Source organism: Echinops telfairi, unplaced genomic scaffold, assembly GCF_000313985.2.
Source record: "Echinops telfairi isolate 266 unplaced genomic scaffold, ASM31398v2 ScPeMD7_2291;HRSCAF=2852, whole genome shotgun sequence".
Classification (NCBI taxonomy): domain Eukaryota; kingdom Metazoa; phylum Chordata; class Mammalia; order Afrosoricida; family Tenrecidae; genus Echinops; species Echinops telfairi.
This window is the reverse complement of record NW_022106189.1, coordinates 39,055,933-39,070,206: the sequence shown is the minus strand read 5'-3', so window position 1 is coordinate 39,070,206 and position 14,274 is coordinate 39,055,933. Positions and strand designations below refer to the sequence as shown.

The following is a 14,274-nucleotide window of genomic DNA, read 5'->3' as shown; positions in this document are numbered from 1 at the left end:
GCTGGCCAAGCCTTTTAAAGAGCAGGTTGTGTTCCGACTCTACCTGAGCACATGTTAGCATTGAGCCCTGCTCTCTGGAGCAGTGAGGGAGTCCTCGTGGCACGTTGGGTCAGGGAGCCGTGGGGAAAGTATGTGTAGACTCATCTGTTCAGTATCCCTGGCCTGACACTCCTGCATCAGTGTGTTTGCACACTTTCAGACAGTCGTGCCTGGGTGGAGGCAGGCTGTTTTAGGCTTCCAATTAAAGAAGATCATCCCTGAATCAGGGCCGCCCGAGTCTTGGACTTTATTATCCTGCAACAATCAGAATGTCAGTGTAGCACTGCTGCCACTTCATTGCCCAAAACATCATCTCAAGTTGCCCCACACCCAGAGCTGCCCCTCTGACATGTAAACTACCCCCCAACAATAAAAGGAACCCCTGATTCAAGGTAAACATGATGATTTGCCTCTGTTCATCTCCTTGAAGACAAATTCCATGCTCTGTGCCTCCCCCAACGCCAGTGGTCACGTATGAATGGCTCTGCGGTTAAGAAGAGGGAGGCTTCAAAAAGTTCATGGAAAAAACCCTAAACCAACCCAACCACATCGTTTTTTCATTCCAGTTTTTCATGAACTCTTGGAAGCACCCTGACGTTTTCCCCACAAATGGTCTCAAAATCGGTGACCATTGGGGCCTGCCCTGTGGTTTCCGTAAGCAGATCCTCTGGGTGATACTGAACCTTGGGCAGGAAGGTGTCTGAGCTGCGGGCACCCAACTCTTTGCCAGCCTGCTGGAGAGCTGCCAGTGGGCATTGTCGGCTCTCGGTGCTGACGGCTCTGCTCATCCCCTTACAGATTACGTCTTTGTCACCCCAGTGGAAGTGGATGAGGGCGGATCGTACGTTTCACACGACATCTCTCACGGCAGCCGTCGGAAACGAGCAGCACTGAGTGCCAGGAGCCGGCTGCACTACCGATTTTCAGCATTTGGACAGGAGCTCCACTTGGAGCTGAAGCCCTCGGCCATGCTCAGCAGTCACTTCAGTGTCCAGGTGCTGGGGAAGGACGGCGCTTCCGAGGACCACGTCCCCACCGCCGCTGTGCGGCAATGTTTCTATCAGGGATTTATCAGAGATGACAGCTCCTCCTCTGTCGCCCTGTCGACCTGTGCCGGCTTGGTAAGTTGCGCCTGCCTCCTGAGCCCGACTCCCCCTTCCGTGTGTTTTGTGTAACTGGAATGAACAGCTGTCTGCAATATCAAATGCTCTGCTAGCAAACTTGACACATCCGTGCTGCCGGCTCGGCTCCGTCTGATATCCTCAATTGAATTAATCTAATCTGCTTCCAGAAAAAAGAAAGAGAGAAAATATAATAGGATGTTAATTAGCATTTAAACCCCGCTTTTGATGTTTAATGGTCTGGGCCTTTTCATTCTCTTCGTGTTTGAGATGATTCCCGGGGAAATTAGTTTGATGGATGCCATTCGCTCAGCGAAGTCTTATATAAACCTCACAGGCTGCGTGCCTGCGCATGCCTTGGCGTGCGGAAAACTGTCTTTTAATCCCAAAGGGTGTTCAGCAGCCCTGTTGAGCCCAACCTTCATTTTACCAGAAGTGGGGGAGTCTTTTTTTGTTGTCATGAATCTGTTCGTGTAGCAAGATGCCCTGGTCGAATGGTGTGACGTGTTCAAGGGCTGGTGGGATTCATGGAGGTCTCCCTCCACAGACTCCAGGCACTTACCAACTGCTTGAGGGACAAGGGCGCTTTCCTCTCTGGCATCCTCATCTGTCGAACACCAGGCAGAGAATGTTGGTGGCTTCTGCCAGGATCGGGTCAAATAAAGGAGCCAGTGCGCGCCACGTGTGGCTGATCTCAGTGAGCGGTGGAGACATGCCATGCATCCACAGACACAAGGGGGTGATGCTTTGATGAAAGGAAACTGAATGTGGGCCTAGTGATGTGCATTCAAGTCCAGCTACAGAGAGAGAGAGAGACAGACAGACAGACAGACAGACAGACAGACAGACATTGGCTTCCATGCAGGTGGATCAGAAATCAGAACTCTCCTTTTTCATGATGGTAAAATATATCTGCGACAAAACATCTACCATCTCCAGATTCCTTATGCATAGACCTCAGTAGCATTAATTAAGTCCTTCCTGCTACTCAGCCATCAGCAGTATCCCACCCCAGATGTTTCTACTACCCCTCATGCTTGGTGCCGGTTGAATGTGCAGTTGTATGTTCTTTTGACATTTATCTTTGTATTGTGACCTCCTATTTAACCTAAAGCCTTTCAGCAGAACCAGAGCCATGCTATCCTTCGCTGGTGGTGGTGATCGGTAGGTTAAGTATCTGTAGAATTGGTTCTTCAACTCATATAGACCCATTGGTCGGCCAGAACCCAACACTGTCCAGTCTGGCGTCAGCCTCGCCATCATTGAACGCTATGTTCATGCCCATTTGTTGTGGCCGCTGTGTCGGTCCGTCTCGTGGAAGCTTCTCTTCTTTTTCACGGATCTTCTGCACACGTGGTATATGCCATAGTGGTTAGTGCCCTTCTCCAGGGACTGGTCCCTCCTGATGACATGTCCCAAGTCTGTGAGATGAGGCCTCCACAGCCTCTAGGGGACAATTCAGGCTGTCCTTTTTCCAGGACAGATTTGTTCTCTTCTCTCCTGGTCCACGATAACTTCCGTATTCTTCACCAACACCCCAATACAAAAGCATCAATTCTTTCTCCGTTGTTCTTACTCAGGACCCAGCTTTTAAGGCAGATGAGGGACTTGAAAATCCCATGGCTTGACAAGGCAAAGTACAGAGTGACTCAAACATGGGACAATTCTCAACTAAGCTTGGTCCATTAAAAGGATCAATTATGACTCAATAATGGCCGATGTAGTTGAATATGGACACACATGCATTTACTTTAAATCTCTTGCTTTTTGTGTGTGTGTGCCATTTTCTCAGACAAATTTTCCTGTCCTAAAGTTCTCAGAAGCAAGCCCTGGGGGTGTAGTGGGTTTTGCAGTCAGCTGTTAACCACAAGGTCAGCAGTTTGAACCCAGCAGCCACTCCCAGGAAGAAAGATGAGACTTTCAAAGCCCATAAATCCTGTAACGATTCAGTCTCAGAAACCCAAAGGGGCAATTTTACCCCATCTAATAGGGTCACTATGAGTCTGAAGCAATTAAATGGCAGTGAGTTTGGGATTTTACGTTTGTGTTGGTCTTGGTATTTTAGAGAAACAAATCCACAGAAACTCATATGTGTAAGAGAGAGTTTTATATAAAGGGTAAATGGGCATCAAGAAAACACAAGTCCAAAATTAACCCATATATCCAATAACAATCCACAAAGTCCTCCTCCATCTCACAAAACACACACTATGACGCCGACTGCAGGAGGAAAGGCGAGTCAGTGAATGTGTAAGCATCTCAGCACTTGCAGGGGTCTCCACAAGGTTGCTCCAGCACCTAGGGCTGCATCGAGGTAGGTCCATATGGCTTCTCCTTGGGGATGTCTTGCAGGAAGTGAGCCTTGCAAGCTGAAGCAGGGAACTGGCCAAGGCAGCTGCACCCTGGTCGGACCATCAGAAAAGCAAGAGACATGAGAACCAGAAAGGCGAGGCTCACTGAGCCATTTATCTCTCCGCCCTTCAATTAACCCCACATGTGTTTATCAGCCAGGTTGGCACAATAAACTAACTACATCAACCTTTTCAGCAGGACTTGTAGCAGCACCCGTCGGGCCTTAGTTTACCTCGTGGTGTATGCCATGGTCGTTAAGAGCACACAGCCCAGGTTCAAATTCTCACACTCCAAATCCAACCCACAGCTTTGCTCTCTTCCTATAGGATGTCATCCCACAATGGATCAGGTCCCCTGTCATTAGTGTTCCACGCATTAACTCTCCTCTTGATGTGTAGCTTTACATTCAAGGGAGATGATGATGGGTTGCATTTTGGTTCTTGCAGACGGCTTTCATTCTCTTCCATGTGAACTTACATATGAGTAACTGATATGATGGCCTGTCCTATAGCTGACCCCGGACCTGGGTTTGGTCGACACGACTGAGATTTCTATCCTCTCTCCCAGATACATAGCAACGCAGGAGAGGTTTTTCGGGGTCTATAAATCTTCACCGGAGCAGACAGCCTCAGTGGAGCAGCTAGATGAGATATATGTGTAAATTTGCATTTGGGGCCCTAGGGCTTTGGGGCTGTTGGGCACGTAGGGATTGCTCGTTAGTAAAGAACCACGCTGTAATTCAATAGGAGCTGGGTCCAAGGAGTTCGTTGAGTGGATGGGGGAGGGTGTCATCAACAATATCAAAACACTACCTCTCAGAGCTTTTCGGTGACCATGGACATGTGGTTGTTAGTTGCATATGCCATTTGCTCAGCTCGTATGCATGTGAAACCTGCGTCTCACAGAACACACCTGTTGTCCAGTTCTGTGCCATCTTCATGACTCGAGTGACAGGCCATTGTCATTGTGGTGACTGCTGTGTCCCATCTTCCAGAGGACGTTCATCTCCTGGCCCTGAGTCAGTCAGCAATCTGTTGGGATCCGTAGGCTTTCCCTCACTGAGTCTTGGAAGTAGATCAAAGACCTTTCCTTCCTAGTTTGTTGGTTTGGAAGCTCCACTCAATCTTGTCCACCCGGGGCATTCCTGCTGGGGATCGAAATAATGGGGACACAGCAATACGTATGAGGAGCCCTGGTGGCGTAATGGTTACGCTTTGGGCTGTAATCTGAATGGTCATCAGTTTGAAACCACGAGCACCTCTGAGGGAGAAAGACTGGGCTTTCCACTCCTGTCACCAGTTACGGTCTTGGGAGCCCACAGGGGGTTGGTCTTGGGAGCCCACAGGGGGTCGCTATGAGTCAGCACTGACTCCTTGGCAGGGAGCTTGGATTTGATTGGAGCAATACGTAAATCACTACAGCGTGACACTGGCATGCATTAGCATCTTAAGTCGGAAATGTCTCTGCTTAAACCTAGAATTTTTCTAATTTACTTGCCCATGAAAACTACCCCATTCCAGCAACCCACCCAAACAGGATCATGTCATCATTTGGCAATGACAAGAAAGCCACAAAAGCCGTGATCCCCAAAAGAGACAGGGAAACATTTATGCACTGATTTATGTCCCTGGAATCAGAACCAAGGGTCATATCAATTTGTGACCCATTAAGTTGAAGCAGACCTTTGCTTTCATAAGGGGTCCTGGAAAAGGTTGCCAGTTCAAACCCCCCAGCCACTCAGAAAGATGGTGCCAGTCTGCTTCCATAAATATTACAGCCTCGGAAATTTGATCGGGCAGTTCCACTCTGTCGTGTAGGGTGTCCCTGCGTGGAAATGGACTCTGGGGCAGTGGGTCTGATGTTTTGTGGTTGTTTTAAATATGGTTTCATTTGCTAATGCACCCAAGGGAACTCTGAGAGATGGAGTTTTCACACTAATTTGGCCACATTCCTCCAAAAGGGAGGTTTTGACCCTCATGAACCCCCCCACACCACCCGTCAATCCCTGGACCAAGGTTCCATGGCTGACAATAAACCAGCAATCCCTCGATTTCAGATCACCTGGGCTTTCTGGGCTTCAGATCACCGGAACTTTATTGCCACCTGATGGATCTGATAACCCCGTGTCAGGCAGTTGACTTAAGAAACTCTGAAACCAAGCTCCGTGCTTCCTGGCCAGATCAGATGGAAGGACATGGAGAAACTGCCACTCCTGTAGTTATCTGCTGTCCCCCCTAGTTCTGGGCTACCCCAGACAGCTGCCCTTCAGCTGGTGGGGATAGTAGACTGCTTCCCTCTCTGCTGTAAGGAAGAGGCCCAGCCTTGGCTCACAGTCAGGACCCCCGCAGAACTGACTGTGCCCAAGGCTGCTAGGAGAACCCCTTCTGCCCGCCACCTCGGAGCCCCCCTCCCGTTCCCTCCCTGGGCTACCTTCCATTCCTCTTTTCTTTGTTCCCAACAACAAAAGCACAAGTGGCCTTTCTCCTGCATGGCTGGCTGCCTTCACATCCCCATTGTAGCTTTCCAGTCTGCCGGTTGGTCATTGACCAGAGAGGAGCTTTGGAAGCAACTGCATTTCCACGGGCCCAAGAGGCACTTTGAGGTTACCCTTTCCGAAGCACTTCGTGACCCCAAAGGTGCGCACTGAGTTGTGCAAGCTGGGCACTACCTGCTGAGGGCTTTTAGAAAGCCTGTCCCCTTCAAGGCCCGGAGTCCAGTGACTGGAACCTTGAGGCAGAAAGAAACCAGGCTTCACTGCTCTGGGCACCCTTGACAGCCAGCAGGGGTCTCCTGGATGACAGGGACCCCTTTGCCACCCTTCTTTCTCAGAAGAGGATCGTGGGAAGTGAAGGTCTAGGCTGGGTGGTTTTTCGTGACATCTTTTTCATTTGATTTTTTAATGCAGCTTGAGTTACCCACTTAACCGGAGCTGGTTCCTTAGGCCCTTCCTTGATTCATCGGGGCAAAAAGGCACGTCTATTTCCCACCCCCTACCCCCCCTTCTCCTCTCCAGACAGTCTGTGGTGGAACTTATTTGGTTCCCGGCAAGGCATTTAGCAGAGACCAGGCCAAACTCTTTAAAGAAAGAAGAAAGAAAACAAGTAGAGAAAGCAAGCAGGTGGTGGGGGCAGGGGCGGGCAGGGGGGACCTAGCTCTTTTCAAAGAGCTGGGTCCCCAGGAGATGAAGGCCAGGTGGAGGCGGCTGTCACATTGCGGAGGAAGGCCCACCTGACCACGCCAGGTTCTAATCAGTTGCCTGATAGGCAAGTGAAAGCCGAACAAGGAAGAGGGAAGACGGATCGATGCATTTGAATCAAGGCGTAGATGCAGAATATTGACTGCTGTGGACGGCCAGAAGAAGGAATCTTTGAACTTTGCATTGTGACCTAATCAAATTACTTCCCATCTCTGTGCCTCGCTTTCTCTGTTGTTGACGTGAGGATCTTGGTAGAATTCTCAATGGAAAGAAATCCTCAATTGGAAGAAAAGTGCTGGCTGGCTGTTACTTAAATTAGTGCTTGGGCACATAGTGATATTTACTGGTGGCAATGCTAATTATATGGTAGTAATTACCATTACTGCAGCTCTCCCAGCGTGAGGCTTGGTAACATGCCTGGCATGAGCCTATATTACCAAGTCCTCTTACCACCCACAAGCAAGAAAGAGTTTTAACCTAAGTGATAATAATGGTGAGTAATTATTGAATGAACCTAAGTAGCACAATGGTTCAGCACACAGCAGCTAACCGAAAGGCTGGTGGTTCGAACCCACCAGCAGCCCTTCTGAGAACAATGGGGCAGTCTGCTTCCGTGATGATTTGCAGCCCTGGAAAACCTTCTTTGAACCATTCTACTCTGTCTTCAAATGTTGCTATGAGTTGGAATCAGCTAAGCAGTGAGTTTGGTTTTTGTTGTTGTGCGTGAGTGCACATGTTTAAAGTATAGATATGTTGAAGGAAACAGTTCTTTCCCTGAAGCCTGGTTAGTGGTTGGTTGGGGAGAGTGGGAGTGTTTGAAAAGAATATTTATTGGAATGCCTTCCTTATTCTAGTCTTTGAACTGCCACATATTTGTTTCCCTTCCGATGATTATATTTGCTTCCAGTATTTTTAACTATATTGTTAGGACATTTTTATATGGCTCTTCATCATTGCATGCCAATTTGGAGGGGGAGGAAGGGTCACACTGATACCAGCTTTGTGGACAGTTGAGGTGCCAAGACCAGAGATATCTTTGTCACCGTTCTTGGGTGCCCTCGAGTTAATTCAGACTCATAACCCCATGGGACAGAGTTGAGCTGCCCCATAGCTTTTCCATGTCTGTAACTCTTATAGAAACAAATCATACCAAATCTTTCTCGCACTGAGCTCTGGTGGGTTTGAATTGTGAACCTTTGGCGTCGCCATCAGATGCTCAGCCGCTGTGCCCCAGGGCTCCTTGATGCTGTCAGTCTCTACCCAGTAGGTAGCACTATCATGACCTTGGTGACACTATAGGGCGAGTCACCCAGAACTCATTTCTTCCTTGTCTCCATGAGCCTGTGGCAGGGGCTTCGAAGAACCGCTCTTTACTGGAGTGCGTGTACAGGGACCGCCTTCCAGGAGTCTTCAGTTCGAAAGAAGTCCATGATCTTTCCATTCCAGTTGTTTCCCCACCTTTGGGAAGCCCTTTCTTTCATGTGTTGGTAAAATCGGCTTAATTTCCCACCCTTGGCTCTAAATATCTTAAGAGAAAGTAAGCCAAAACTAAAAAAAAAGAACCAAAAAATCAAACCAGAATACTCACTGCCATTGAGTCTGTGTTGACCCAAAGCAACCCTTCCAAAGTTGTCCAGCTGCCCAGGAGCAAAGAGCCTCTTCTGTTCTCCCACAGAGCGACTGGTGGGTTAGAACTGTCACCCTTTCGGTTGGTTGCACCATCCCCGAAGTCCAAAAGGCCTAACGACAGCTGTGTTTACAGCACTGGAAACTTTTGTCTGGACTTCCTCGGTGCCTCCTTGCACAAGCCTTGCTCTCTGCCCAGCTGTAGGGGCGACACCCTCCAAACAGGCGGGAGACTGGCCAGAGGGCCCGTGTACCTCAGGAAGGTGAGACCCTTTGATGCTTCTAAGGGTTTTATTTTCCACTGACTTCTTTTGATTGTTTATTCATGCTGCCTGGGCAGTGGAATATTTTGTCTGCCTTTATTAGCCCCGCACCTCAAGGGGGCACGCTTTCTAATATAAATTATGGAGCACACATCACTAATTTATGATGAGCCAGCTCTGGGCACATACCCTTGTCTGAGAGGCGGCATTTGAAAGAGATGGAGTGAACTAGTTAGAGGAGCTAATCTTAACCCCCACATCCTCCCGTGGCCTACTGCCTCTCAGAGTCGACCACGGGTTCATCCTGTGATGTTACAGCCCCCGAGCCCCTGACATACATCACCTGTCACTTATTCCAGGCGGCAAATGAAGAGTGAGACAATGATGTTTTCTCTTGGGTACGGTGCAAACACATTGGTTTTTGTCTTTGGGTTTGTAGCCTTGATGGTTGAGGCTGGGTCTGTGCTGTGAAGCTCAGGCATGGAGGAATTGTGCTGAAAGGGATCCTCAGACTTAGAGGATGCTTTTCTACCTTACCTTCGGGTCCTTCCTGCCTAGTCAGATGTGCCGAAGTAACAAGCATTTCGTTCTTTTCAAGAATGTCCTTTTGTGTGTTAATGCAGATTCCCATCTCCGGTTTCAGTGTTCTGCTGTCGTTGGTGGTGGTAAATTGGGTTTCCAGGCATTTGTTAATGTCCTCACCACTGTCCAGTCTGTGCATGTACTGTTGTCCGTGAACTTGCACTCACTGTCACGGAGTCAGTTCTGACTCACAACCGCTCTGTGGGGAGGATAGAAGGCCTCACTTTGGGTTTCCAAGGCAGTGAATCTTTACATGAACGGAAAGCTTCCCTCCTCTCCCTCCCTCGGAAGCGGTTGATGGTTTTGAACTGTTGATCTTGCTGTTAGCAGCCCTACATGGGATTCACTATGCCACCAGGGCTCCTGTTTACAGTATTCCGTTTTAATCCCTTTTCGTTCTATTGGGTCGGTTGTGATGTCTCCACCTGTCTTTCTCTCTTGATGTTAGTGCTCGCCCCGCCTTCCTCCATGCCCTCGTTTGTCAGTCTAGCTAAAGGTATGCTGACTTTATTGATTCTCTGTTTATTGATCTCCATTTAAAAGGACAACTCAGCACTGTCATCTGCATTGAGAAAGTAGATCCAGATGGGCAGTGCTAGGCACAGGGAGCTTTCTAAAAAAAACACCGTGCATGCCCACCCCTACTCCCAGACCCATTAAAGTAGAATGTCTGGGGAGGGGGCCATCTGTGTCCTTTTAAGACTCTCCAGGTGGTTCTAATGCACAGCCAGACTGAGAACCCCTGGTCTAGATCAATATCAGGGGACTCAGAGATACGATCTTCTTAGCAACGCCTTACTCCCATTGTCTAGGAAGGTGGGATGGTATGTTAAAAACGCACTCGCTTGCTCTTTGGGTCATCTTTGGGAATGCACTGCAGTAAAGGCACATTTTAAAGATCATTTTAGAGCTGCAAGAGGCTGCAACAAGGACACAGAGCACCTCGTCCTGCGTCCCCACCACCCCGATGTGGATGTGAGGAATTATTAAGCTCTCTGAGCATCGAGTTTCCTTACCTGCAAAACGGAGACGAAAATAAAGAAATAAAATGAAAGTCTGAAAATAAGAGGAAAACGTATAAGAATCAGGGCAGACAGAACCCTGAGATCTTAGGGTCTGTTTGTCTTTGTGTCAATGACCCTGGGGACACACACACCTGGTCCCAGGTAACTAACTCAGCAAACAGGAATCTGCCTGCTGGTGCGGGCCGTTCACAGAGACAATGAAGCGAAGCTCCACGTCAGAGAGCCTTATCAGCTCTTGAAACCAAACTCGCTGCCATCGAGGTGACTTGAATTCACAGCAGAGGAGAATTGCCCCTTCGAGCTTCCTTTATCGAAGCAGATGGACTCCTCTTTCTGGGTTCAAACCACTGACCTTGTGGCCAGTAGCTTAATGCGTGTACCACCACGCCACCAGGGTTCCTTGGCCTCCTAAAGCAGGGAGATTTTTTCCAGGTGGTCTGATCTACTCCTGTGAGCAGAGATCTCAGGGGAAATCAGAGAGACTCATAGCTCAAGGGATGTGGACTGTTGGCTTTGACAATGGAAGGGACCATGTGGCCAGGAAGGCAGGCAGCTACTAGTTGAGAGCCAGCAAGGAAGTGGGGACTCCAGTCCTTGAGCCACCAGGCGCTGACTGCTGCCAGCCACCTGCCTAGGAGGCTGGAGCCTGCAGAAAGGAATGCACCGCCTGTCATTGGTCTTGGGAAACCCTCAGCAGACTGTTGAGTCACACTGAGCCCAGGGACCTCTCGGTGAAAGCAATCAAGCTACCATGTTTGCAAGCAAAGAGAAGATGATGCAACGGATGTGCGCATTAACATAGAAGATGGTGCCGATGGAAGCGATTATGGAACACTATGGGGAATGGGGGCGTTTTCATAGTGCGCACACTCCAGTAGGTGGTCGAGCATACTGGGTCAGTTCTGTTTCAGAATCTGCTTTAGTTGCCTGCCACCAAACACCACCCCCACTCCCTCCACCCCCGCCCCCTCAATCCCACCCGATGGAACAGGTGAGACTGGGTTTGAGGAGAAGCAGCCGGTTTCTATGGAAGCTCAGTGCCGTAGCAAATGGGTGCATTTGACACAGGGTGCCCTGTGGGCATTCGGGGGAGGGGGAGCAGCTTTAGGATTTTATTTAGCACAGGTAAACCTTGCCAGCGGGGGGATGCCTGTTGCTCTTTGCTGCCTGAACGGAACTCAGATACCCAACTGGGTTTCCCTCTCCCGATGGCTTTGCAGTTCTTGGGAGGCAACATTGTGGCCAAGTCAGCCTTGTAAAATCTGGTGTCCATCCGGTGCAGGGCTTCCAGCTCCCCAACATTGGACCAGGCTCTTGGCATTTGGGGGAAGCCCTTCTTTGTTGTGAGGAGCTACCCCGTGCATGTTGGGGCATTTAGCAGCATCCCTGATCTCTACCAACAAGATACCAACACTGCCCGTCCCGTCCCCCTTGTTGTGTCAACCCAGAGTGACTCCAGATACTGTCGTATGTCCCTGGGGGGTGGTGCACAATCCCCTCTGCGCACGGAGCAGCAGGTGGAGCAGCAGGTGGAGCAGCAGGAGTCCCAAACTGGCTTCTGTATAATAGAAATGCAATCATGCCGTTCATTGTCTCGTCTTTGCCCCCGCCCATCCACCCCCTCAAGTGTAGACATCTTCGATTTCAGTGTCACTGAGCATAGATTTCAGAGGCTGCACCATCCTTTCCGGAGCCCCCTGTGGCGCGTGGGGCAGTGGGTAGTTGGGATGGAAGGAGAAGACACACCTGGAACAGTTTTACAAGCTGTGTGTTTGTTTTCGGATTTCACAGCCACTCACCCCAGACTGCTGGAAATAACCGAATCTCTGAAGAAACAAAGATATATTTATAGCCAAATCTACCTTTGCGTCCGAACGAGGGAGGGGGCCCCTCACTCCTGATGCCGCACGCAAACGTGGATTTTATTTTGGGGTTTGCCGTTGGCCTTCCATCAAAGCTAAATGCCCTCTATATTCTCTTGACCTTTGTGAGCAGGGCACAGGTAGTTCTGGGAATGAAATAAGGAGTTTTCTATGTGGCTCAGGAGTGGGTCTGTCAGCCGGGGAAGCTGGTACGAGGCAAATTCGAATTTGGGGGTACCACGTGTGTACCATTTCCCATGTATTACTTGCAAATCCCTGCTGGGGTTCAGGAGCCAAGGGGCTCAATTTTCATTGGCATGGGCACCAGCGACCTCATGCTCTCAGCCCCTCTCTGATCATTCCTGTCTGGAACGGACTCCTCAGCTAAGAGTGGCAGTATTGTCACATGTATTATGTAAGTGGCAGTGATGTCAGTCACATGTATTCTATAAGATTTCCATTATCATTTAGTCCCATTTGTCCACCAATGTTTGAAGCCCCCTCGCATATTTACAGAATTAGCAGCAGCCCCCTTTAAATTACTCGACCCCTTGTCTTCCAGCTGTCGTGAACTAGCCTCTACACCTTCCTCCGGAGCCCTGGTGGCGCAGCGGTTACACGTTGGGCTGCTCACCACAGGGTGAGCAATTTGAAACCACCAGCCACTCCTTGGGAGTTAGACAAGTTTTTCTGTCCCTGGGAAGAGTTGCAGTCTGGGAAACCCACAGAGGCAATTCTACCCTGTCCTGTAGGGTCGCTATAAGTTAGAATTGACTTGATAGCGGTAAGTTTAGTTTGGTTTGAGACCGTCCTTCATTCCTTTTCTTCTCTTTCTTCCATCCATCCATCCATCCATCCATCCTTTTGTCCTCTTAACCCAACACATTTATTCTGTTGCATACCTTACTACCATATTGGATTATGGAAATACAAAAATCAATTTCTAGTGGCCATAGAAGCATACAAAAATAATGATTAATAAGCAGTTCCTAAATGCTCGATTTTTCCCCACCTTTGGTAAAACCACATCTTCCCCTGTCCGCTTCATCCATGGGTAGAGGTGCCGTGTTCTCCAGGGTAACCAGCCCAACCACCAGCCCTCCTTGACCGCAGTGGCTGATTCAGACGTGACACGTCGTTCATGCCGAAGGGTGGGGCGTATGCTGGCCACTGGCTTATTACCTGAACTAGGCTCATCACAGGCCTGAGGGCATCGTCTGAGCCCCTGTGCCCACTTGTGCCTGACGTTAAAGAACTTTATGCTTTTCATTCATAGAAACCACGCCAGGTCCTCTGGTGTTCAGCCCGTTTAGCAGCAGTTTCCATCACTTTCTACTGAAACCCGGAGCCGTGGGCAAGGAACTAGTCATGAGCACTTTTCTGTGAAGCGCTCACAGTCCCCACACAACACGGGCCTCCGCCTGAGGGCCCTACGGGTGGAGGTAATAGACAGGCTGCCCAGTGGCCTCATGAATCAACCTTTATTGGGGGTGCTGACAACTGCCCTGGGAGCACCGCCTTCAGCACTGTCAATATTTGCACTTGGGTGCCTTATCTATCTTGTGGATCCTCTGCTCCATCTGTCAGATGTCTCGTTGCCCTGCACCCTGTCCTGTCTGCCAGTAATGACCGCAGAGGACCTGAAGCCAGGAAACACTCTAAAGCAGCGGTTCTCAACCTGTGGGTTGTGACCCTTCGGGGGTAGAATGACCCTTTCACTGGGGCCACCCGATTCATAACAGTAACAAAATGACAGTGAAGAAGTAGCAATGAAAATAATTTTATGGTTGGGGGTCACCACCACGTGAGGAGCTGTATGAAACGGTTGCGGCATTAGGAAGGTCAAGAACCGCTGTTCTTTTTTCAATCATTTTACTGGGGGCTCATACAACTCTTACCACAATCCATACAAACATCAATTGTGTCAAGCACATTTGTACATTCGTTGCCCTCATCATTCTCAAAACATTTGCTCTCCACTTGAGCCCTTGGCATCAGCTCCTCATTTTTCCCCCTCCTTCATGAACCCTTGATAATTTATAAATTATTATTTTGTCATATCTTACACCGTCCAGTGTCTCCCTAAATCCACTTTACTATTCTCTGTCCCCCATGGAGGAGGTTATATGTAGATCCTTGTCATCAGTTTCCCCTTTTCCACCGCACCCTCCCTCCACCCTCCCATATCACCACTCTTAGCACTGGTCC

General features: G+C 49.3%; 1 protein-coding gene across 1 annotated transcript in view; it reads left to right on the top strand.

The window, feature by feature from the left end:
• ADAMTS18 (ADAM metallopeptidase with thrombospondin type 1 motif 18) overlaps positions 1-14,274 on the top strand; it is a 142,997-nt gene that overhangs the window by 4,619 nt on the left and 124,104 nt on the right. The window contains exon 3 of the mRNA XM_045293929.1: positions 838-1,160. Within this exon, the coding sequence (XP_045149864.1) occupies positions 838-1,160 (323 nt within the window). The remainder of the gene's footprint in view (positions 1-837; positions 1,161-14,274) is intronic.